The following is a 22,038-nucleotide window of genomic DNA, read 5'->3' on the forward strand; positions in this document are numbered from 1 at the left end:
CTCTGCTACGATACGCATCTGGGGCGGCACCATATGCGCCATAGCCTCGAATTCCGGGTCGACCGTAGCCGTCGTCACCATAGCCATGGTACCAATGGCCACCAAAAAATTGCAAAGCGAGGAAAGCAATCACGGGTATCCACAGCAGGGGAAGAGGGAAGCTGGACGTCGTTCGCATAACTGTCTGGTACGCAATGGGGGGTTCCGGAGGACTCTTTAAGTATGGCATACCGGTGATGAGCAAAACCACCCCAAGAATCGTTGCAGGAATCCAGGGTGACGGCGCCGAGTGGCGATGATGCTCGAACTCTCGAGGGTCTCGCGGTCTGTAAACTCCGCGGGGATCGTATCCTCGGAAACCATACCCCGAATATGGCCCTCTCATCATGGTAACGGAAATTCCACAAAGTAGTAGCGCTCAAAACTAGCGATCGCTGCAACGACAATAGGATAGTCACCAAACTCTAGAGATGCTCAAGTCCTTTCGCTCCACTGGCTGAAAACTGACTGCAGCTCCCTCTAGAGCAATACCATCCCCTCAAATTCTACAACCTTCACATACAATGATTATGACTCCTCCAATTCCACGTAAACCAATTCCACCATCAACACTCAAAATCTCATGAACACAACAGGACCTAATTCATACAAAATTCTGCCAAACCCTTCGTCAAAATCAGACCCAACTGCAGGCTCTAAGTATTTGGATGGATCACCACGAAAAACCGACAAGTCGGTATGCGACTCCGGCAGGATTTTCTCAAGTCACGACGAGGTGTGCCGAAAGGAGACCCCCTTACTTCACCACAGGCAGAATTGATCGGCGCACGCAACTGCAGCACTGGTGCGAAATTCACGGTCATAGACTGTAACCCAGAGGGCATTTCGAGAGGCGGGCTCGGTGTGCATTGTTGAAGTGTGGAGGCCCGCATTCCACTGGGTCCGACCCCATCGAGACTAGGTCTGAGTGCGTGGCCAGGTGCTGTTCGTTGAGGCGGTCAGAGGCTTTGTAGAAGCAGTGCTCGTGTGACATATGTCAGTCACTGTGGGTTTGGCTCACTTGCGTCGAAACGTGGCCGAGATGGCGTTCAACAGTTGAGAGTATCTGGGCTTAGCAGAGCTATACAATCCTCTGGTTACTGCGACCAGACCTTTTGCAGTCCCTAGGTTTCCGGTTTCTATGATAATGTAGAACTAATTCAGGAAGTATCTGTTTATTAATAGTGACGCCGAGTTCGTCGATACTTCAGTCACTCTGACCTCGTTGATCACAAGTGAGACGAGACTGTTCCAGTTCGGCTCAATGCCTGCAATCGGAAGTATTCAACCTTAGCTCGTGGAAAGTTTGTTACAGTGGGTATTGACTAAGACCCAGATTGTTGCCAGCATTTTACTTTAGTACCACCAGTCTTACTTAGTGATTGTACTAAGTAAGGAATTAGTGAATAACTGGAAGATGCTCTCGACTGTTCTCGCAACAACATTAGCAACTGCACTAGGAGTGCCGTTTCTGCAATAACGCAAATTGCACATTAACTTGTCTTGAATATAGTATTCAAAAGCATTTGATAACATTTACTGTGCTCATTCTGGATTTCAGGTTATAATTACGAATGCATGCCTGTCGCGCCATGGTCTAACAGATTTCAAGATGAAGGCCCTCATTCACTCACTTCAACACACTCGAGACCAATTTCCAAGCCTTTAAGACACATAAGCCTTATTTTACAATTGCAATGGTGAAGTTTAAAGGCTTGGAGCCTCAACCCACGCAAGTAAATTCCGTGCAATCTTCACAAAGTGAGCAGTTTATAACCCCAAGTCTCGTGGACAGCTACAGGCCTGATTTGATGAAAACAATAGCACAAAAATGCAACGATAATAATCTACAGTAGCATTACAGGAGTTGGACACTATCAACATTATATTACCTGCCGTGAGTCTAAGATTAACATACGATCTAATCAGTAGAATCCCAGAATCGCCAATACATTAAGTGGGAATCTGTCCGGCAGATTGGATATTCGGTATAGAAGATTTGCTTTCTTTGAAGTATGTTGTCAACGACGAGAGTCCTTTCAGCGGTTTCCAGGGATTTAGCGAGGATGAAGGATTCTTCAATGCTCTCACAGAATTCGCACATACAAGTAATGTGCCGCCTTCATGCAACAGTACCTGCATCCAGGCATACACAGATAGGAGTAAGTGTACATTCAACTTGAATTATAGCGAAAACTTGCATGAGCTTGGGGGGAGAGCTTACCGTAAGCCAAAGAGGTAATACTCCTAAAACAGAGGGCAGACCAGCCAGGAATATAGAAAGTAGTGCAAGGGCAACGCTTTGCTTAATCTGCAATGGCAACATACAAAATCAATTGTTGAGAAACACACTAACTAGTAGCTTTCAATCATAATCAATATTTTTGCACAGTCCACTTAAATAGAGGAATGTTATTTTGCTGAAACTTAATATCAACATAATTATATGCGACGCAGGAAGACTGGCGAATTTGTTTTTGGGGAAAGTTACAAATGCAAAGAACCTACAAGGCAAAAACCAACATAAACCTAAAAAGTGCTTTCCAAGGACAGCAAAGAAGAAATCATGTGATTTGTTGAAGCCTAGACCCACGCATCCATAAGTCATACCAAAGAAGTCGTTTGATGGGCTTTGGCGATGACGAAGGGTACGCCATCAATTGCGTGCTGTAGCAGAAGTACATCCGCCACTTGCACGGCTGTTGCACTTGCGTTTTTTGCGAGCACAATATCAACTGTTGCAGCCGCTAACGCGGGATCATCATTGATTCCGTCTCCAACCATAACGAGACCCCCGCAGTCTGCTCAACATAAAAGTAAATTCTAAATTTCGCAAACAACATAAGCTACCAACTTGATTCAGAGGCACATATGATATTATTACCACACAAAATCGGGTTCTTCAGGTTTCTAACTTCACAGCAATGTATTAAATGAGGATATGATGTATCGATGCATACTCCGATTCAAGGCCAGCTTATGCAACACTTTCTTCAGCTACGATGTATCTTTTTCCTGTGTCAAACGCTTCACTCGAGAAAGCTTGTCTTCTGGCTTCACTCCCGCATGAAACTCATCAATTTCCACTAGATTTACCACTCTTTCTGCGGCCGTTGCATTATCTCCAGTCAACATTAATACGCGTAGACCACACTGACGCTTCAAACAGTTCACTACAGCAGCTGCATTCTTCCTCAATTCATCCTCAAAATGAAACAGAGTAATCTGCGGAGTGTTCAAAAGTACGTAATTAGTAGGTACAAATTTGCGAAAACGTAGCACAAATTGTGGAAAACCAAGTAAACATTAAGACAAAAGGTAAGTATTTCATAAAGGAGTCTTGCTAAAATTCCTTAATCGATGAGTAGGTATTTATGAGATCGTGCATACCACGTGGATGGAACTACTATCTTAACTCTGATCTCACCAGAGGATCTGAATAAAAGTCTATAGAAATATTTATTTAATCGCCTGGTTTCTCACCTACAAATACGAGATACATCATAGGCCACTTCACAAACGATTTTGCCTTTCTATCCACAGAGAGCGCAGCCTGGACCAGCTCCTTACTGTACACAGAGTTGCCAGCAGCTTCCCTTATCTTTGCAGCCTCCCAAGAGCTTGATTGTGAAGATGCCACATATTCCACGGAGCCCAAGCGTGCCTTCTGACTTGCCTTCACTCCCACCTGGCCACAACACCAGACAATGAGAAACTGTAGCCGAGAACACTACTAGAACAACTTGTCCGGCACTGGTAACCACAGGTGAAGCTGGACACCTGAAGTTCTCAGGTAGAAATCTTGTTGCACAAGAGATGAACACATATCGGCTAAAATGATGCAATACTTCAAGTTTTACCTCTGTGCTCACAACAGCTGCTAGTCCTTGCCCAGGAATAGATTCGAAGTCGTCAACCTCAACTCCTGGAAGGCTCTTTCCTTGAGAATGCTCTACGACAGCCCTGTGTCAAGCCATATCAAGCTGATTTGAGTTTCACTATCTTAAGATGCTCAATTCTCGACATCAATAACTATTAGTCAACCCTACACAGCGGCAACTTTATTCATTGAAGGTTCTCAAAGCGCATCGATTACATGATTCTTGTTGATAGAAGCACTAGTGTTCATGACTTTGCATGTCAATACTTGTAAGGTACCGTGCAATGGGATGCGTAGCCCCTCTCTCCATTGCAGCTGCAATTGCTAGTGCTTCTCCTTCACAAGAGGGGGTACAACATGTATCTGATGACAAGTGATGACCATGCAGCGGCTCTATTGCCTTGCATCGAAGTTCTCCAGTAGTAAGGGTTCCAGTTTTGTCAAATGCTACGGTATTACATGCTGATAATGCGTCAAACACCTCTCCTCCTTTCAAAAGAATACCCTATGACATAAGCGAAATGAATTTATTAAGGCAGATGGATTTGATCCTCAAATAACAAACATCTGTGCACATAACTTTTGAGCAAGCCTATCACAAATTACTGTAACTAGAAAAACAAGAGAGTCTTCCAAAGGACTTGAGTAACTGAACGGCAAAAGGTCCTCCGTCAATGCAAAGGAAAAAAGGAACAGAGGTTACAGATTGTTACCTTATTAGCGCAGGCGCTAACGACAGTCGCATATGCAAGAGGGGCGACTGCTAAAGCACAGGGTGAAGCAGATACCATCAGGCCTAACGCCCGATAAAGAGAACCTCGAACACCTGAAAGCGCAATCAAAAAGTAGGAACCCACTGCTGATTACATTTGACGCTTTCTGAAACACTTGAATGTATGGATGCATGTGTGTATCTGGAAAATACTCTAAAGTTCACATTAGGGCTCAAAAGCCCTTAATCATGAAACATCAGCCGAAAATGAGCTCAGTATTACTAAAGCATCCACGCAGAAACACACCTTGAGAGCTCATAAAAGGCCACTTGAATAAAAGAGGTCCAAGCAGAGCAACGGCCACAGACATGACGACCACCAATTGACTGTATACTTCAGTAAATTCATCAAGCCACCGCTCCAGCTTTGGCCTACTTGATTGTACCTCCCTCGTCAATTCCATTATTCGAGCCACTGTTGACTCCGACCACACCTTTGTTGTCTACGGAAGGATAAAATCATGAATTAAAGGAAATTTGCAACAAGATAGTGTAGTCCATAATTTTCTGCCCAGTAGGATCAAAAATACAGATAGCAATGTAGTCATGTTGGCTTCGAACAAACTGAAGAACCTATGCTTAAACGAATCAACTACGAGAAACAGGCTGTAAATACCTTAACAATCATGATTCCATCCAAGTTGCGGGCACCACCGGGAATGAAATCACCTGCTTGCTTCTCAATGGGAGTGGCCTCTCCTGTTAGATGATCTACTGTCACAGTTGCCTTTCCATCATACACATCTCCATCCACTGGGACTACCTGCACAACATAAATTTTAAACTTTTATACAACATATACATATAACTCACATTTGATGCTAAACTTAACGAATGCAACAACTAAATAAGTATCAAACCCACTAGAATATAAGTAGAAGTTACATTTCATTAATTAGAACCGCATTCTATAACAAAGAAGTGAACGCTTCATTCCTCACCTGTGGAAGGACTCGTCACAATCACAGAATTAAAAGCCACCTACCAAAATTAGAATCCTATCTGAAATTGAGTTAAGAGCATGTGGGCTTCGATGGAACACACCTCACCAGCTTTAACCAACACATAGGAACCTACAGCAACATCTTTCACAGCCACCTCTTTGGAAGGGACTGATGAAAGAGGAGGAGGTTTACTCTGATCAAATTCATCCAAAACCAGAGCAGACTCTGGATTTCTGTCTTTCAGTGTCTTAACATCACCCATTGCCTCCTCTGTGAAATAGTGCTCCGCTGGGGACATAGAAATTGACCGTCAGAACCAGATGCATTGTAACCAATGTCTCAGCTTTCTGTACTACATTTTCACAAAAAACTGAAAGTCAAAATGGCAGTTATGTGATTAATTTACACATAACATTAAATCTTAAATCATATAAACTGGCTCTGAGACAGGAATCATACCAAGGGAAGACAAGCTAAACATTGGTATGATTTCTCACCTTGGTGAGACAAGCTAAACATTGCAAGAAGAAGACCGCCTTCCAAGGCATTTCCCATGAATACTGATGCCAAAGCTGCGAACGCTATAAGGACATGGATATTGACATTCCCTCCTGCTACATCAATAATAGCATCTAACAAAGCTGGCACCTGCCATAAGAAATATTCAACGCCACAAATTCTCAAAAAAAATAAAAATAAAAAATAAAAAAAACTGTAAGAAGTGAGCAAAGCCGGACTGACAAGACACTTTTTACAGCCACTGAATTGCTTCAACATTAAACGTACCCTGAAGTTACATTATTTAACCACACCGTTCAACCCTTCTAATAGCCAACAAACCTGTAGACCAAACCTGTCATCAACTTGGATGTACGACACTTCATGCCAGTCAGCATTAACGACATGATCATCAAATTGTCAAAATTATTAAACAATAGCAGATTTCTTGCTACAGAAAATTGCAAAATACAAATAAATATGCAAGCGAAATATTAGAGCTAGCAGTCAAGAATAGCATACCCCTATAAGTGGAATAGCGGAATATACAAGAAGATTTTGGTAGGAGGCAGCCTGGGGAAAAACCAACGGAGCAATAGCTTCCAGCAACAAAAGAGCTGTTGAAGCACAAACAACAGTGATGTTGTCTCCCCATGCCTTCGCTAATCCAGCGATTCCAAGCACTTCTGCTGCCCTCTTTATCAACCTCTGTACAGCATTCAAGGTGGTCGAATGTCCGTGATTATGTTTACAACAGTGCGAATGTGTGTGGTGTTCTTCGTGGGGCTCCAAATGAGAGTGAGAATGGGAATGGGAGTGGGAATGAGAATGAGAGTGGGAGTGAGAATGGGAATGTGGATGGGAGTGATCATGATCACACGACCCATGACAATGATCTTTCTCTTCTACTTCCTGCCAACAACATGCACTCTTAATAAAAAGCGGGAAGGAGAGTCTAACAAACCAAGATACAGATCAAATCCAACCAAGTCAAATTGGGGTGATTAAGTTTTTCTCTGAAACATTCTTAGAAGAGCCACAACCAACAGCTGTTGGAATCCTAGTCATTTGACATGAATAAGACCAGAGTCCATCAATGAAAATGGAGAGAGATCATTACTTTGAAGCATGCAAATGTTGGTGATCATGGACGTGGTCGCTGTTTGTCGACGAATTACTAAAAGCAAGCACAACCCGAGCGGCTACAGATGCTCCAAACAAAACCTTGTAAAAACGGGTATCAGGAATTCTGCTCGTACTTAAACTAGAATTATTGGGCGTCAACGCGCAAATTGCTGTTAGTCGGTTTCCTGCAAAACACCAAAACAATGCGATTCACTGAGCTGGTGCATTCAAGCGAATAGTAAGTGTCGCTTAAAATTTTTGCATTCTCGGCCTGACAACAATCTGAATCCCACACGAAATATCACGAGATGCAGACGATTCGCAGCCCCTGCATCTCAAGAGTACCACCATTTCACCCGACTCAAATCTAAGTTTATCAGGTGACTGAAAATCGCTATACGATGTCCTCATATAGCTTATAGTCAAGCAAGCAAATGCAACCCTCTGTAACAAATTCTCCTGCGCCGACTCAGAAATTCACGTACACGTCACACCCAACTGACAGCAAGCACATTGGAGAAAACTCCATACAATGTAAGACCATTCAAACCACAATTGATACCCATCAAAACTTGCATAAAACGGCACCACAGAACACAAATTTTACAGGAAAAGAACAACCAGCTTCAATATCAATATTTTCAGCAACAGAAAGCAGACCACCCACCTTTACAGGTCCTGGTATGATTTCTACCAAAACCATCGAGACGCAGCGGTGCTGCAACGAAAGCTCCTCGCGATGTAGGAGCCTCATTGTGAAATCCTAGATGCAAATCTCTGCTGGGTACGAGTTTAGATGCATCGGGAGAGGTGCTTGAATTGGATCCTGCGACTAGAAGAGCAGAGGGGGAAGTTGACGTTGCGAGGGTACGCGATACCCCGCAGCATAACAACATGGTGGACATCCCCACAATCTACGAAATTGGGTGAACTGGTGACTATGATCTCGGGGAATTCATCCTCTCATCACAGACAAGCAACTACAAAAAGCTTAGCAACAAGATAACGAGAACTCTGTTCAGAATCAGGTTAGGCTTCACCTGGGCGGGCTTCCAACTGCAAACCGAGACAGAATTCCCGGCAACCAATGGTCGCGAGGATATACTTTCAGATGGGTACTCCTGCCCTATGAATGATGACCGCGTCGCTAGAATTTCAGGCTAGGTTTTCTTCCAAGTTCCATTTCCTTTTTCAAATTTCTGATTTCCAGCGAGTTTGCACATTCAACTTAGTGCAACAACACGCATTATTGTTACAAATTTTTCATGTCGAGAACCCAATTTTCAGCGATGGCATCATCGGCAGTTGAGGGGACCGCGTAATGCGGCGAGTTCTCAGCAACTTCTTTTCCCACGTAGCACGATTCTCTTCAAACTTGAACCACCCGATTGAAATCGATGGAATTACATACACTCAGCAACGAGCTTCAAAATGAGTGGGACCCTCCATGATCACAGAATGTCCTCATTCTGTCGAACAGGTGTGCTGATCTCTGCCATAGTGGAGTCATTTGACGCTCTCGTGCTGCACCTCCGCCACCAATTTTTCTTCACAGCTTCAGTACACGAACACATGATGGACTCATGTACTTCAAGAATTGAGAATAACTTTATTTGCTCCTCGAGATACTGATTGCCATGGCCTTTCGAGCAATATATAAACTCAGCATAAACAGGTACATTACACACCCCATTAGGATTCTTTACAGAAGACGATCATTTCGATATGTGTGTTAGATGTATTTTGTTTCTGACTGCTAATAGATTACGAGTGAGATTCTTCAATACTGTGCAGAAGGGGCTGTGCAGGAACTAGATAGGTCCATTGCTGGATATGCTTGTCGACGGCATTGGTCGTGTCTAGTCTCTCCACGGCCCGCTCTGTGTTTGATTGCCACGCACTAGGTAAACTTTTGAACATTGTGAAGATGCTTGAATTCAGCTCTATTCCATTGTGGAAACTCTGATGGTTTTGTCAGTTTACTTCCCTACGGTAGTGGAGAGTTGGATCTCATGTGACATTAGGCACTGTACAGTAAGGGCACTTTCACCAAAGTGGGTCGCATCTTCGCAAGCAACTCCATGATACCCGTGCAAAAATAGAGGTTTCCATGGTCACCAGATAGTGACCGTAGTGGATGTGCTTCAACGTGAGAAGAGATTTAACTAGGAAACGGTTGGAGGCCTTCAACTTCATGCGTGCAAACCCTGAATGATTTGGATGGATTTTTGCGCGTGAATTTGAAGGCTCCCATTCGTTGCTAGCATGAAGAATAAGAGACCCAGCAACACTCAAAGGATACCCAAGTTCCTCCAAATTCTATTGCAAGGGTAACTGCGATTCATGCATTGTCCAACTCTGGTAGTCTCTGATGTCGAGTCATACTCATTGACCTCGTAACTTCATTTCCTAGAAATATGATGAGTTTCCTCTCATTTGTACTCTCAACATCAATCACTGTAATTAGGTAGTGGGTAACAGCCCATGAAAATAATATTTACTAGCGAAAAAGTACTGTTAGTTGGCGATTATTTAATTGCCGCAAGCACGAGCAAAAGAACTCTTCTCATATCACACAATGCAATAAAATCAACCATTACCACGACTCGTGTCTGTCACCTGAGTGGTGTACTTTGAAATCCATATGATGATACATCTTATGAAAAGGTATGCAGTGTATTTGTGTCGCAAGCAAAGTCACATAATTGCAAGTCTTGAATGATAGTCAATAGTCTGATTTAAATCATCAAAAAAGTTGCAGTACACTCAATGCGCAGAGGCTGTAAGCGTAGAACTGAGTTTCCTCTTGCTTCCTGTTACACAAATCGACAATATAAGAAACTCTGCACAAGAAGTAGTAATTACAGAGTAACAACCATCCTGTTGTCTGCTTCACATCAACGACTACATTTTTAGATGAGCCACCGCCCTCTTCATTTTCGAAGGAAAGGCTTAATTGGAATGATATTCAATCCTTCACAACCCAATAAACCATTACCAAAACAGAGCAGAATCTTCAGCGGCAAAAGCATGACATACACCACCCGACATCTTGAAGGACCCAAATGCGTAGAGTGATGAAATCAGTTCTAAGAGGAAAGTTTGCTTGATAAATCCTCTAAATCCCTTCTAATCTGCACATCAAATTACGTACTGATATACATGTGTGCAACAGAGGTGAATGTTGCAGAAATAAATACCATTTTCAGACATTGATTATGAAGGGGATAAAGGCAATCCAAGATTGAAAGAACACAGAACGAACGTTTCTACCTCCACAGACATAACATACACTCACCAGGAGCTACTATGATAAACATAGATATTCATATCAAGGTATAATGCAAAGACAGAGGTTCCACATAGTGCGCTAGTTGGATACTAGTACTCTCTCTATCTCAAAGAATGAAAAAGTGATAAGCTGAATGGGATAATCTCCCAAGTTCGTTAAGACAAAGAAACTCGTGAACTTGAACGGCTTCGCTTGGGAAGAGACTGGAGGTAGTATCCAATCAGTTCAGCATATGTTCGCTGATCCATGTCTTGACCTTCCATATTCCTCACAAGTGTTTCACAAGCTACAAGGAACCCCCCTCTTCCGAACACCTCAAACACTAAGGGATCTGTCCCCATCTCTGCCAAAACATCAAGGTTTCTGAACTCCACTAACTCCTCCAATAACTTAGGCCTCAGATCAGCTCCAATAAACAAATCAATTACCGCTCCATAGGTTACTAAATCAGGAGCGATTCCGTTATTCTGCATCGTGATGATCAGCTCATGCAGATCCCAGAACCGTTTCATGCGACTGTATGCTATAGCCATTATATTACAAGTTGTGACATCTGGAAAAAACCCTGCAAATTTCATATTTTCGAATTCTACTCTCAAGTCGTCCATTAAAAAGTTAGCTGCACGAGATAATAGGAGAGCATTCCACAAGTAGTTCCCCATAGTCCGTCTTTTCAAGCCCACTCTTTTTACATATCTACTTAGCTGAAAGAACAGACTATTCCTCACATATGTCCAAACCATTGCTTTGATTGTTGTCCGGTTGGGAATAAAAGAGTATTTTCTAAGAATCTCATAGTGTTTCTCCATCTCCTTCACCAATCCAGCTTCTGCATACGCCTGAGCTACTGCATTCAAAGTAGCTGAGTCTGCGTACATGCCATCGAGACTCATTTCTTTTGCTATAAGCTGCATCCTGTCAAAGAGACCTCCCTGAGCGTATGCTTTTATCAAGGTTCTGTAAGCAAATTCATCAGGAGGAACACCTCCAGTCTTCATTCTGTTGAAGGTTCGCCACATGCCATCATACATTCTATATTTACCGTAGGCGTGCATTAGACCTGTGCACATGAAAACATAAGTCCATGACACTACGAAAATAAGCGCCCCGTCAGAAAAACAATCAACAGTTTCCAGTACAATCCACTCACTGATCTGAAAATAGACCCACCTGTATATGTTACGGCATTAGGTTTTGCATCACCACTCAGAATCATATCTTCAAGTATCAATTCAGCCTCCTCAAATTGGCCACGTTCAGCATAACTTTGGAGAAGACATGTGTAGGTAACCACGCTTGGCCGAATACCTACTCCACACATCTCAATAAAAAGTGCTCGAGCTTCTGTTGGCATACGCGCCTGACCAAGCATGCGTATAAATTTCGTGTAGTGAAGTTCACATGGTCGGTATCCATCTTGCTGCTTCCACCACGTAAAGACCTGAATAATTTGTGGTATCATACAACAGGCACTTCACTTGGGAAACTACGCGACTGAAGAGAAATACCACTAAAAATTTGCTTGAAAATGCAGTGGAAGCAGACCACCCTTAGATCAACAGAAGTATTATGGTGAATGATTCACCTCCAGAGCCTCTTGCATACGGGCATGCGCACGTAGGTAGTCCACGACAGCCCACAACACAGGTGGACTCCACTCTGTCATGCTCTCTAAAACATCAAAAGGAGTGCGCCCCGATCGTAGTTCCTCCACCACCTGGAATCTTGTTTCTTTTCCAGATTTCTTGCGAGGTGATTGTGTTTGCACGGAAACTTTGTTTTCAACTGGATGCAAAACTAAGACAGCATTCATAATAAATGCAAGTGAGTACGCGAAGTAAATAGATAATAAAGTATAATTATGACATCTCAGAGAACCAGATACAAATAACAGACTCAAGCAGTAACAGAATTTGCATCAAATCTCGGTTCACAAAAGCTTCCTATGAACTAGAGATTCACCTATGTCGCTCTCAGCTAAAGAGTCCTCGACCACGGAATTAGCTCCAGCAATGAGCTCTCTAGAAAAACTAGAGATGTTTTCCTTAAAGATAACAAAAAAGAATCATCCAATTAGGATCAAAGTTGGCAATGTTAGTATGCTCGTAACGAAACCATAGGTGACAAGCAGATTCAAACCAACATTAAACACGTTTTTGTATTAACACATCGGGTTGCGAACTTTACAGCTGATTCGTGGGATTGAGGGTGGATATAATCATGGCGTTGGCCACCTGTTAACAATTGCGGCGAAGGCAAAGCAATCAGAATTCCGGCAGCTAGTCGGACACCAAGATTCTTATGCGAGATCAAACAGAAGCCATCATCTTTGGAAACGAAAATTCCTTTGAGTCTGTTTTCAGCAAGGGCTTGAAGAAAGTCTCAAATTAGGCAATGAGCTGAACTCGTGGCAAAAGCAACTTCCAGAAATTGCGCCCTTGGTCCACAGGTAATCCGTTTTGTAAACAATCTTGACAAATTGATAGGCCCACCAAACAAATTATCTTACTCTCTCACAAGATATCGAATTCATGTCTGACTGCACACAACTAGCCCAATACGAACACCATGTTCGCCACAACGAAGTCACTCAAGTTCAATTCCACACCCTCAAAAAAAAACCCAGAAATCTCCGAGGTATTCACCAATAAAACCTAATCTAACCTACTCTCAAAAAGCTATGCAAAGAAGGAAAAATATGCACCTCCACGAATTCCATCAACACCGCAGTGCAGAATCTCAACCCGCTGTGGTAATGTCGAAAAGTTCGCACACAACACATTATCCTTGCAGAAAAACCCCAGACTCAGATTTCTGGGGCTCCCCAGAGATTTGAACACAGCAAAATTGGGGTGGGAATTTAGCTCCGAGAGATAGTGATGAGAACTGCAACTTGCTCCGTTGGGGATTGGATTCGCACCGCAGTTGATCAACATGATGATATCTAGTGAGTACCAGAATATTGCTAGCCCAACACCTTCGCCTCGTCCGCCATAACCGAGCTGCTGCTGCAATTGTAAACAAATCTGGAGCACGCAGAAGCACGGCCTTCAACCATCAGTCTACAAGCTAATCCTCCTCAACTCGGGTCCAAAATACTGTAGAATTTGCTTGCTCGGAAATGACTTCATCCTGGCAATCCAAACTTGAAGCGACTCCGCTGACGGCATCGACACTTTACATGATTTCTTAACTTCAACGATGCTACAGCGAAATTGTTCTTCTGGGGACAATTGACGTCGTTTGTGGCAGTAAAGTTAAGGACGAGAAAACTCATAAAATTGGGATACTTATCTCAGATTCCCGAAATTATAACTTATGTCCACATGGGAGGTCGAAAGGCAGGGAGCAACTTCAGCCCATATGCACCGACAAACTGTATCAGTCGGTGAAAATAATTGTGTGTAGTTCTGTCATTCACTGAAGAAGTTAATCCGAAACATGAAGTGTCCAAGCAGTGTACTATTTGCATTGCTTGTAAATTAAATCAACAGAATTGAATTTAGAGGTTCATTTGCAGTACTAAAAAAATGGAGATTCATAGCTGTAAAGTTTTCCATGCGGGCATTTCCGTGTTTTCATGGACGAAAATTTGTATAACATTCTAATAGATACCGTGATTTTCCCTAATTCACATACTTATTTTAAGGATTATATAAGCTATTGAAAGTTTTCCGAAGGATAAAAATTTAATAAAGTTAACGTTGGATTCCTCGTCCAACTCTCTTCGCAGAGGATGTGTACTTCTTGGTTATTAGGTGAGGTTCTAAGCATATTCCTGCAGCGCAACTATTTTCCATTACTCATTATTCAGTAAGTTCCACTTCGAAAGTGCGACCATGTTGTAACCTCGATCTTCGCAACACGCTTCTGCGACGATTGTCATCCCTGTACAGGCTAAAAGAAACTGCAGGTGCGCAAAAGTCCAATTTTGGACAGACACAATACGAGACTATCAAAATTAGCAACCAACAGTCGAAAGAAGAACATTGAGCGAACGAAGGCTTTGCTACTGGGGATTTCATTCCACCGGAATGCACATTGGGAAGTAACGTAGTGCACCAAGAATCCTTAATCACGCCGTAAAATCTTCTTCACAAGAATAGATGACATGAATGGTGCCAGCACGAAACAGTTAATGTCTACTCGATGCGAGCCCTCTTTACACGGGTCCACAAGTTCTACTTTCTGAACATTGTAACAAGAAAGATCAAACTTCAGATTTGTGCGAAGCCCTCAATCTTCCAAAACCCCTAGAATATCGTCGTTACGGTATAACAAAAACCTGTGCAGACAGATAAAAATGAAGTCAGATAAATGAATCACAGTTTCAGTGCACCAATTATACTGATGAGTATCGTCATAGGACACCTTACATGATCGGCATCTAGACAGGAAACACTGATCCGCAAAGGTTGAAGATGAGAAGAAATTCTCAAACTGAATAAAAGCATTGACAATTTAGTGACTGCAATACAATTGAAAAGGGGGATGACTAAGCTTGGAGGTGGTTAAAAAAACCAAAAAAACAAAAACAAAACTGTTAAACCTCAGGGCATGAGCTCAAAATACGTGAACAGAAACAGAAACAGAAAACAAGTTGAACAAACAAATTACAAGGACAGACAAAGAAACTCAGTAGAAGAATACAGAATGACTCACTCTTTCCCTTCATGGCCTTCCAACTTGACTGGTGTACCACCATACTCTGGAAGAAGAACGGTGTCGCCATTCTTTACATCACAGGGGATCAGAGTGCCGTCCTTCGTTTTGGAACCCGGGCCAGTTGCAACAACAACACCTGAGTTCACCTGTTAACTCTTAAAACATATACCAAAAATAAAAGGTTGTCAGTCGTCCCAATATACTTACCCTTTTCCAATCGCTAAACACAATCGTAGGATGACAACTAAGAAAACAAACACGACACTCAATCAATTCCAAGGCAGCGTCAACAGGACAATAAAAAGGTGGCAAGAAAATTAAGGGACTATGGTAACAAGATACTCGCAAACCAACGACAAAACTCAAGAATTGCCACATTCGCCACACTACACAAGATAGAGGCGGAACAACTGGAAAGAACGATCACGTTTGCCCATTCAGTCCAATTGAAAAGCACTTGACCTAGTAATGGCACAGAAAATTCAATAGTGCATAGCAATGTAGGGAGGGGAAAAGCAATGTATGGATGAACCGGTTATGATCCAGAAAGACGCTGCCGAAGAATTCCAAATGAAAGTCGGATCACAGTGACAGCCTTGGGTTGAGATCGCAGACGACGAACCTTTGTTGTAGTCTCGGGAAGAAGAATGCCCCCAGCAGATACGGTTGGCGTCACAGCTTTCTCCACCAGCACTCTGTCCAACAATGGCTTCAACCTTCTCGCAACCGACATGAGCTGCGCCATCCTGGCCTACTTCTTGCTCCGGGCAACCAAACACAAGAGAATGCTTGGACAAATACAGAGCAGCAACGCAGTGATGGACGTCAGGGTATGAAGACACCAATGTGCGGATTCGGGAGCTCTCTCAGACACTGAAATTTGAACAAAAGCCCTCCTTCGCCTTCATCCAGAAAACACTCCGTTGAAATGAGAATGAGGTGGGTTTAGCAGGGTTTTACTGACAGATTGCAGAAATTTCACCTCCCCGCTCGCATTGCGGCATTCTTTTGTCTCACGTTCACGCAATGTGGTCAAAATTCTCGATCGTTGACGACACTCCGGAAACCCTAATTGAGCTCATTTGATGCGGGAGATCGATTAGGGTTTCGAGCCAGGCTGGAGAGGAAAAGGATCTACGTGTCATGGCCACCCCATAATATGAGCAAAACTACGTGTCCATGTCACCCGAGTTCTGATCCAGCTGGATTTGTGTGGCCCCAGCCAACGTAAGTACAGAATTTCTCTGTATTTGTTGCTCTAATTATTTTTGTTTGGTGCTAATAAAAACATGTTTGTGTGATTCTTAGCTACAATGTTTGCACTGTGGTTCATTTTGATTCACTTCTGCAATCAATGACGCCTACATTTCTGTTTGCAATAACAGCATTTTGCATCAGTACATGCACATACAATAATTTGCAAGAGATGTAATGACAATTAAATATGCAATTAAAAGATAGCACTTAATTCAGAAGGACTGTGAAAAAGATTGGTTGATAAATATTTGTTGAGCTCTATCAGATAGCACAATACTGATGCCACAAGAGCCTGTGGATTTAAATGTTTAAAATTCCTGGCTTTTGTTTGTCCTACTGAATTCAGAGTTTAAAAGTTTGGACTGTTACTTTTCAAAGAGTAAAATATTTGTATCCTCAAAAAATAGATGTTGGTGTGTTCTAAATGTAATATGTCAAGAGAATAATTCAAAATGTGTGTAAGTTAATATATGTTATTTAATTTTTTTACAATTTAATATGTATACATATAATTTAACATAATGCAGTATGTGTTTTTTATGATTCATTCTTTATTGTGCACTTATTTGAGTATGTATGTGGATGCGTGTACATATACAAACCAATACTCATAATCATTATTATTATTAAATGACATAAATTCTAATTCGAATGTGAAATTATGTACTCAATTGTGACTAAAAACTTCCAAAAAAATTACACTAATTATATCATTTTAAAATATCTGAACATTGATTTTTAATTATTTTTATATTATTTAATACACAATTTTTTTTTTTTTAAAGATAATTAACCAATCTTGAGTAATTCGAACAGTGGTTCACAATAAAGTATATTTATATCCTAAAGTTCTGAAAAATGATTATATATATACACACATATATCTTGCTTAACTTATGTCCATTAACTAATATTTCTTGCTTACTTGATAATATTTGTTTTTTCCCTGCCTTAGCACAATTGCAAAAGTCCTTTGGGTGCATATGTATACTCCATGAATGAGTTACTTTTTGTGAGGTTTGAATTGAAGACAAAAGCCATCATGCAAACACATTCTCTTTGTAGGTTAAAAAAAGACTAAGAATTGGTGTTAGGGAAAACAAAAAATTGAGTTGTTTTGCTAGCATGTAGTGTTTTTGTTAGGGTGACCTTGTGTAATGTACATAGGATGTTTGTGTCCAATAGTGGAGGGCTTTGGTTAGAATCTAACACTCAAAGAATGATTGAGTGAGTGTGTAATGATACTGCAATTAGCTTCTTGTGACTCAAATTGAAGAACCTTTTTAATAGGCTTTTTTTAGATTTTGCTTCAAAGTTTATGTAAATTATAAAGCCTTGCATAATTTATAAAAAATTTCATCCATTGAAGTTATAAATTAAGCACAATACCTTTTTGTGTGTATATACATATTAGAAAATCCAATAAAAAATATGGTTGCTAGCCATATTTTGTACATTTTGAGGTTTAAAGTTAGAAATCATCCATCAAAATATTTAAATATATATATTTTAATCTATACACATGATATAATGGGAAAAAAAACTGTTAAAAATGTTAGTGATTAAAAACATCATCTAAATATAAAGTCTCAAGTCACTAGATTATTTTCCAAAAAATAAACTAAACTAAAAGACAACCATTGAAATCTCAAATATTTGTTTTAGCCCCAATGGTGACACAAGTCAGCTGATGTTTTGACATAAACAAATGAGCACATGTTCACTAGTTTTTGAATATTACATTTCCACAAAGCGATGTAAAAAATTACTAACACAATGCAAAAGATACCATCTGTAACTAAATGTTGGAATACACTCTAATCACATGGACACACACACACATATATATATATATATATAGGGAAATATTGAATAGACCCATTCTCTTACTAAATAGGCCCACTCTTGATGAAGAATATGGTGATCATAATGAATAAGTTGGTTTTTATTGGTTGCAGATCCAACAATGAAAAAATAAATCTAGAAATCATTATTTGTTTTTATGATGGTTAGAATGGGTGGGTCAATTTAATAAAAATTTGGGTCTATTTAAAATTTTCCTATATATATATATATATAATAGACACAAAATCAAATAATGGACACAGAAGTATAAAATTATAACCACGAATTAATAAATAAAATAAAAACACATCAACCAACCCCACGGAAAGAAGGGAAAGCGCTCGGAGTGATGTTCCCGTGCAAGAGGAACAGAGGGAACGAGGGGAACGAGAGGAACGGGGGGAACGGGACAGGGAACGAGGCGGCGTACCCTAAAGAGCAACGAGGAAGAAAATCTCTTTCTTTTTAGTTTTCTCTTCCTTGCTCCTCTTCTTCCGAGTCGCACAGGCTTCCCTCCATCGCCATCGCCATCCTCCTTCCACGCTTATTGTGTCTGTCACTCATCGCACGCCACCATGGGGTAAGTCTTTTCAACCCCAACATTTTTTTGGGGAGGGTGTATGCTTTTTTCGTTGCCCCTGATGGGTTTGCTCGTCGTCGAGATTTAGGGTTTTAGTTAAATCTCTTGGGTTGCCTGCCGCCATGAATCTGAGGAACCGATGACCTAGTTCGTAAGCAATTTTGTCCCGATGGTCGGGGTTGAGGTTCGGGCAAGGCCCTGCCTGTTACGTGAACGGATTCAGTAGTTGGTTTCTTGGGATTGGTTTTAGAGGCTGTCGACCTAATCCTCTACCATGAAGCGGTTGCCATCATTTTTAGTATATTACATTGTATTAACCCACCTCAGCTGCCCGTTTTTATATAGTTCGTTGAGATACCGTTGCAGCCGCCGCTAGTGGCATATGTCTCTTGGATCAATGCTTACACCTGAATACGCAGCAGTATCTGAAGCACTGATTGTATGAATTTACTTGGTAGACTATTTATATGGATTTAGGATAGGAGGTATAGGGTTAGGGCATGCCAGTAGAGACGATATCGTACGTGATAGTTTGAAACTTGTGATTCTATGTATTCTCTACCTGAATACGCATCAGTATCTGAACCATCCAATTATTTTAGTAGTGTAATTGTAAAGGTATAGATGTAATCTTCAGCTGACGGAATTGCCTTCTCATCGCAGTAAGACACGTGGAATGGGAGCTGGACGAAAGCTCAAGAACCACCGCAGAGCCCAGCTTTGGGCTGACAAGTCGTACAAGAAGAGTCACTTGGGTAATGAGTGGAAGAAGCCTTTTGCCGGATCTTCTCACGCCAAGGGAATCGTTCTTGAGAAGATGTACGTGCCATTCTACTCAATTCATGCTCTTTTGGTGAATATCATTTCCCTTTTGGGACGATTTATTGATTTTAACTAACCACTTCGTAACCTGTGATTGATTTAATCGTTTTGTGCAGTGGTATTGAGGCTAAGCAGCCCAACTCTGCTATTCGAAAGTGTGCTAGGGTACAGCTCATCAAGAATGGAAAGAAGATTGCTGCTTTCGTCCCTAATGATGGTTGCTTAAACTACATCGAGGAGAACGTAAGTTGCCCTATCGATGAACACTGCAGGAGAAAAACTTTTTATTTGTTTCTATTTGTTTATTTATTTATTTTTTTTTTAACAATTTCCCTTTCAATCTATCCATTACACATGTATACTGATGATAATCAGGTCCAGTCAATGCAGTCAGTTGGCCTAACTCTTGTATTTGAATTTTGTCTGCAGGATGAGGTTCTGATTGCTGGATTTGGGCGAAAGGGACATGCTGTGGGAGATATTCCCGGAGTTAGGTTCAAGGTTGTGAAGGTTTCTGGTGTGTCTTTGTTGGCTCTCTTCAAGGAGAAGAAGGAGAAGCCACGATCTTAGATGCCTTACAAGAAGTGGCATAGCCAGTTGTTCCATCATGAGATATATTTAGTAAAGTTTCTTCTTCACCATCAGCATATCGTGTTCTCTCTCTTGGTTCTCGATGAATTTTCTGCAATTCTCAGGTTATAATTTGGATTCGGGACTATGCCTGCCTCTCTCTGACACTCCAATCGTGCCTGGTTCAGCGTCTGACAATCTCGAAATCGTGCACTGCCTTGGTTTACTTCAGTGAGTCTCATCTTTGAGTCGTGTTGATTTGCCGCCCTCCGTCCAGCTTCTGATGAGCTCAGTACTAGATTTCTAAACGAATCATTCTATTTCAGCAACAAACGATGATCACTAGTGTTTCTTATGGCATATATAAACCATGTCTGGTATTACGCTCGTCCATCTATTTTTCTACCAAAGTAACACCAGACTTGAAATTTTATGTCATTGTGATTGTGGCGAGTAGCTTGTCCTATGATGACGGTTTTGAGAAATGAGATTATCTATATTGTGGAAGGGGCCAAAATCTAAGTGAAATACCTCACTCCACTAGTCTCCACGAATGTGAATGTTATGAAGAGGGACCACTAGATGGCTGTTACAAACCCCTACATTAAATTCCACGAGCAAGGTCAAATTCGAATGATCTGAAACCCCGGTGGGTGACAAACTCATCAAGCTCAGGTGAGAATTGTGGCGTGGATATCGTCATCCACTAGGATTAATGCTGACATGCAATTGACTGCTCAACTGTCAACAACTCGTGCGGTGCTGGCTCTGGTGTATAACATGATTCCTTACCAACGCCATTTGCTAAATAGATACTATCCGACCCAGTGAATTGTTTGGATAATATGCATTCTAGGGAGGATATCTGCAGGTACGTCAGAGTCCATTCACGCAGCAGTACAAGAGACACGAGAAGTGACCCACATAGTTACGTCCCCCCCACCTAACTATCTAAAAATATCTTACCAATGTACACCCATTTTAATTTTGTGTGGGTTCCGAAGCCACAGCATTGAGTTTCACATTTGGACAATCTTAGTCTTCCTCGATCTCAACTGTTCTAAACTGAAACCAAATTGCCCTAGAAACTTCAATGTCAGTGTCCTCCACATTACTGGTAATCAGAGTATTCTGCCTCGTTAGTCAGGGCCCCCATATGCTTCATAAATAACACATCCCTGGAATACATGAATCTCTGAGTTGCATTTATTTCTGTTGTCAGAGCTATAATAAGCGTTTACTTCGCAACTTGGCGAATTCTCGTCCCCACAATTGGATACACGTGTAGCACTCAGAGTATGAAACGGACGCAATCTATAAGAAAAAGAAATATATTTGTATATATATATATATATATCATAAGTATGGGCTGTATTTGTTCCTAGTTTCTTTCATAATAATATTTTTCTTCTTTCTTCTTCGGCCTCAGGCTTTTTATCCAGAAATTATTCTTCACAGGAATCTTTTCTCTGAGGCTTGTATTGAGCCACGGCTGTCAATATTGTATGAAATTAAATCATTCCCTACAGCATCTCTTGATCACATTTCTGTTTCAAGAGGTTGTGGAGTGTTTTGGGAATAATTCTTTATTGTCTTATTACTTCACAAATACACAGGTTACACTATGTATTTATTTATTTAAATTTATTTTGTTTTGGTTGATTTTTATTGTTTTAGGCACACAAACATCTGAAGCATTTGGAATACGACTACAGATACATGTTATAATCTTCATGTTTGCAATTGTTT

The 22,038-nt window shown here is 41.2% G+C and overlaps 4 protein-coding genes across 5 annotated transcripts; 1 reads left to right on the forward strand and 3 right to left on the reverse strand.

Moving 5' to 3' along the window:
* Positions 1–1,720: 1,720 nt before the first annotated feature.
* Positions 1,721–8,012, reverse strand: LOC112281273 (putative cadmium/zinc-transporting ATPase HMA1, chloroplastic). The gene is made up of 16 exons (XM_090249405.1): positions 7,926–8,012; positions 7,615–7,717; positions 7,328–7,443; positions 6,656–7,045; positions 6,133–6,283; positions 5,736–5,923; positions 5,308–5,454; positions 4,939–5,134; positions 4,633–4,745; positions 4,198–4,424; positions 3,900–4,002; positions 3,569–3,727; positions 3,048–3,264; positions 2,650–2,837; positions 2,264–2,350; positions 1,721–2,175 (listed from the first exon to the last, which is right to left on the reverse strand). Exons 1-16 carry the CDS (start codon positions 8,010–8,012, stop codon positions 1,993–1,995), a joined length of 2,655 nt encoding a protein of 884 aa, XP_090105531.1. The 3' UTR covers positions 1,721–1,992.
* A 2,551-nt stretch (positions 8,013–10,563) lies between these two features.
* Positions 10,564–13,830, reverse strand: LOC112281654 (pentatricopeptide repeat-containing protein At3g42630). 2 transcript variants are annotated; one of them, XM_024518410.3, is made up of 6 exons: positions 13,255–13,830; positions 12,738–12,784; positions 12,513–12,594; positions 12,136–12,347; positions 11,721–11,991; positions 10,564–11,610 (listed from the first exon to the last, which is right to left on the reverse strand). In XM_024518410.3, exons 1-6 carry the CDS (start codon positions 13,484–13,486, stop codon positions 10,706–10,708), a joined length of 1,749 nt encoding a protein of 582 aa, XP_024374178.1. In that variant the 5' UTR covers positions 13,487–13,830; the 3' UTR covers positions 10,564–10,705. The 2 variants fall into 2 exon arrangements, with proteins under 2 accessions (XP_024374178.1, XP_024374179.1); XM_024518411.3 differs by having other exon boundaries at positions 11,721–11,970; positions 13,255–13,807.
* A 709-nt stretch (positions 13,831–14,539) lies between these two features.
* On the reverse strand, positions 14,540–16,134 carry LOC112281655 (10 kDa chaperonin, mitochondrial). The gene is made up of 3 exons (XM_024518413.3): positions 15,838–16,134; positions 15,213–15,361; positions 14,540–14,835 (listed from the first exon to the last, which is right to left on the reverse strand). The coding sequence occupies exons 1-3, from the start codon at positions 15,958–15,960 to the stop codon at positions 14,787–14,789; spliced, it is 321 nt and encodes a 106-aa protein (XP_024374181.1). The 5' UTR covers positions 15,961–16,134; the 3' UTR covers positions 14,540–14,786.
* Positions 16,135–18,791: 2,657 nt separating this feature from the next.
* On the forward strand, positions 18,792–20,363 carry LOC112280995 (small ribosomal subunit protein uS12). Its single transcript, XM_024517025.3, has 4 exons — positions 18,792–18,897; positions 19,561–19,716; positions 19,836–19,962; positions 20,149–20,363. Exons 1-4 carry the CDS (start codon positions 18,893–18,895, stop codon positions 20,287–20,289), a joined length of 429 nt encoding a protein of 142 aa, XP_024372793.1. The 5' UTR covers positions 18,792–18,892; the 3' UTR covers positions 20,290–20,363.
* The last annotated feature ends 1,675 nt before the right edge of the window (positions 20,364–22,038 follow it).

This window comes from Physcomitrium patens, chromosome 4, assembly GCF_059467195.1.
Source record: "Physcomitrium patens ecotype Gransden chromosome 4, ASM5946719v1, whole genome shotgun sequence".
NCBI lineage: Eukaryota > Viridiplantae > Streptophyta > Bryopsida > Funariales > Funariaceae > Physcomitrium > Physcomitrium patens.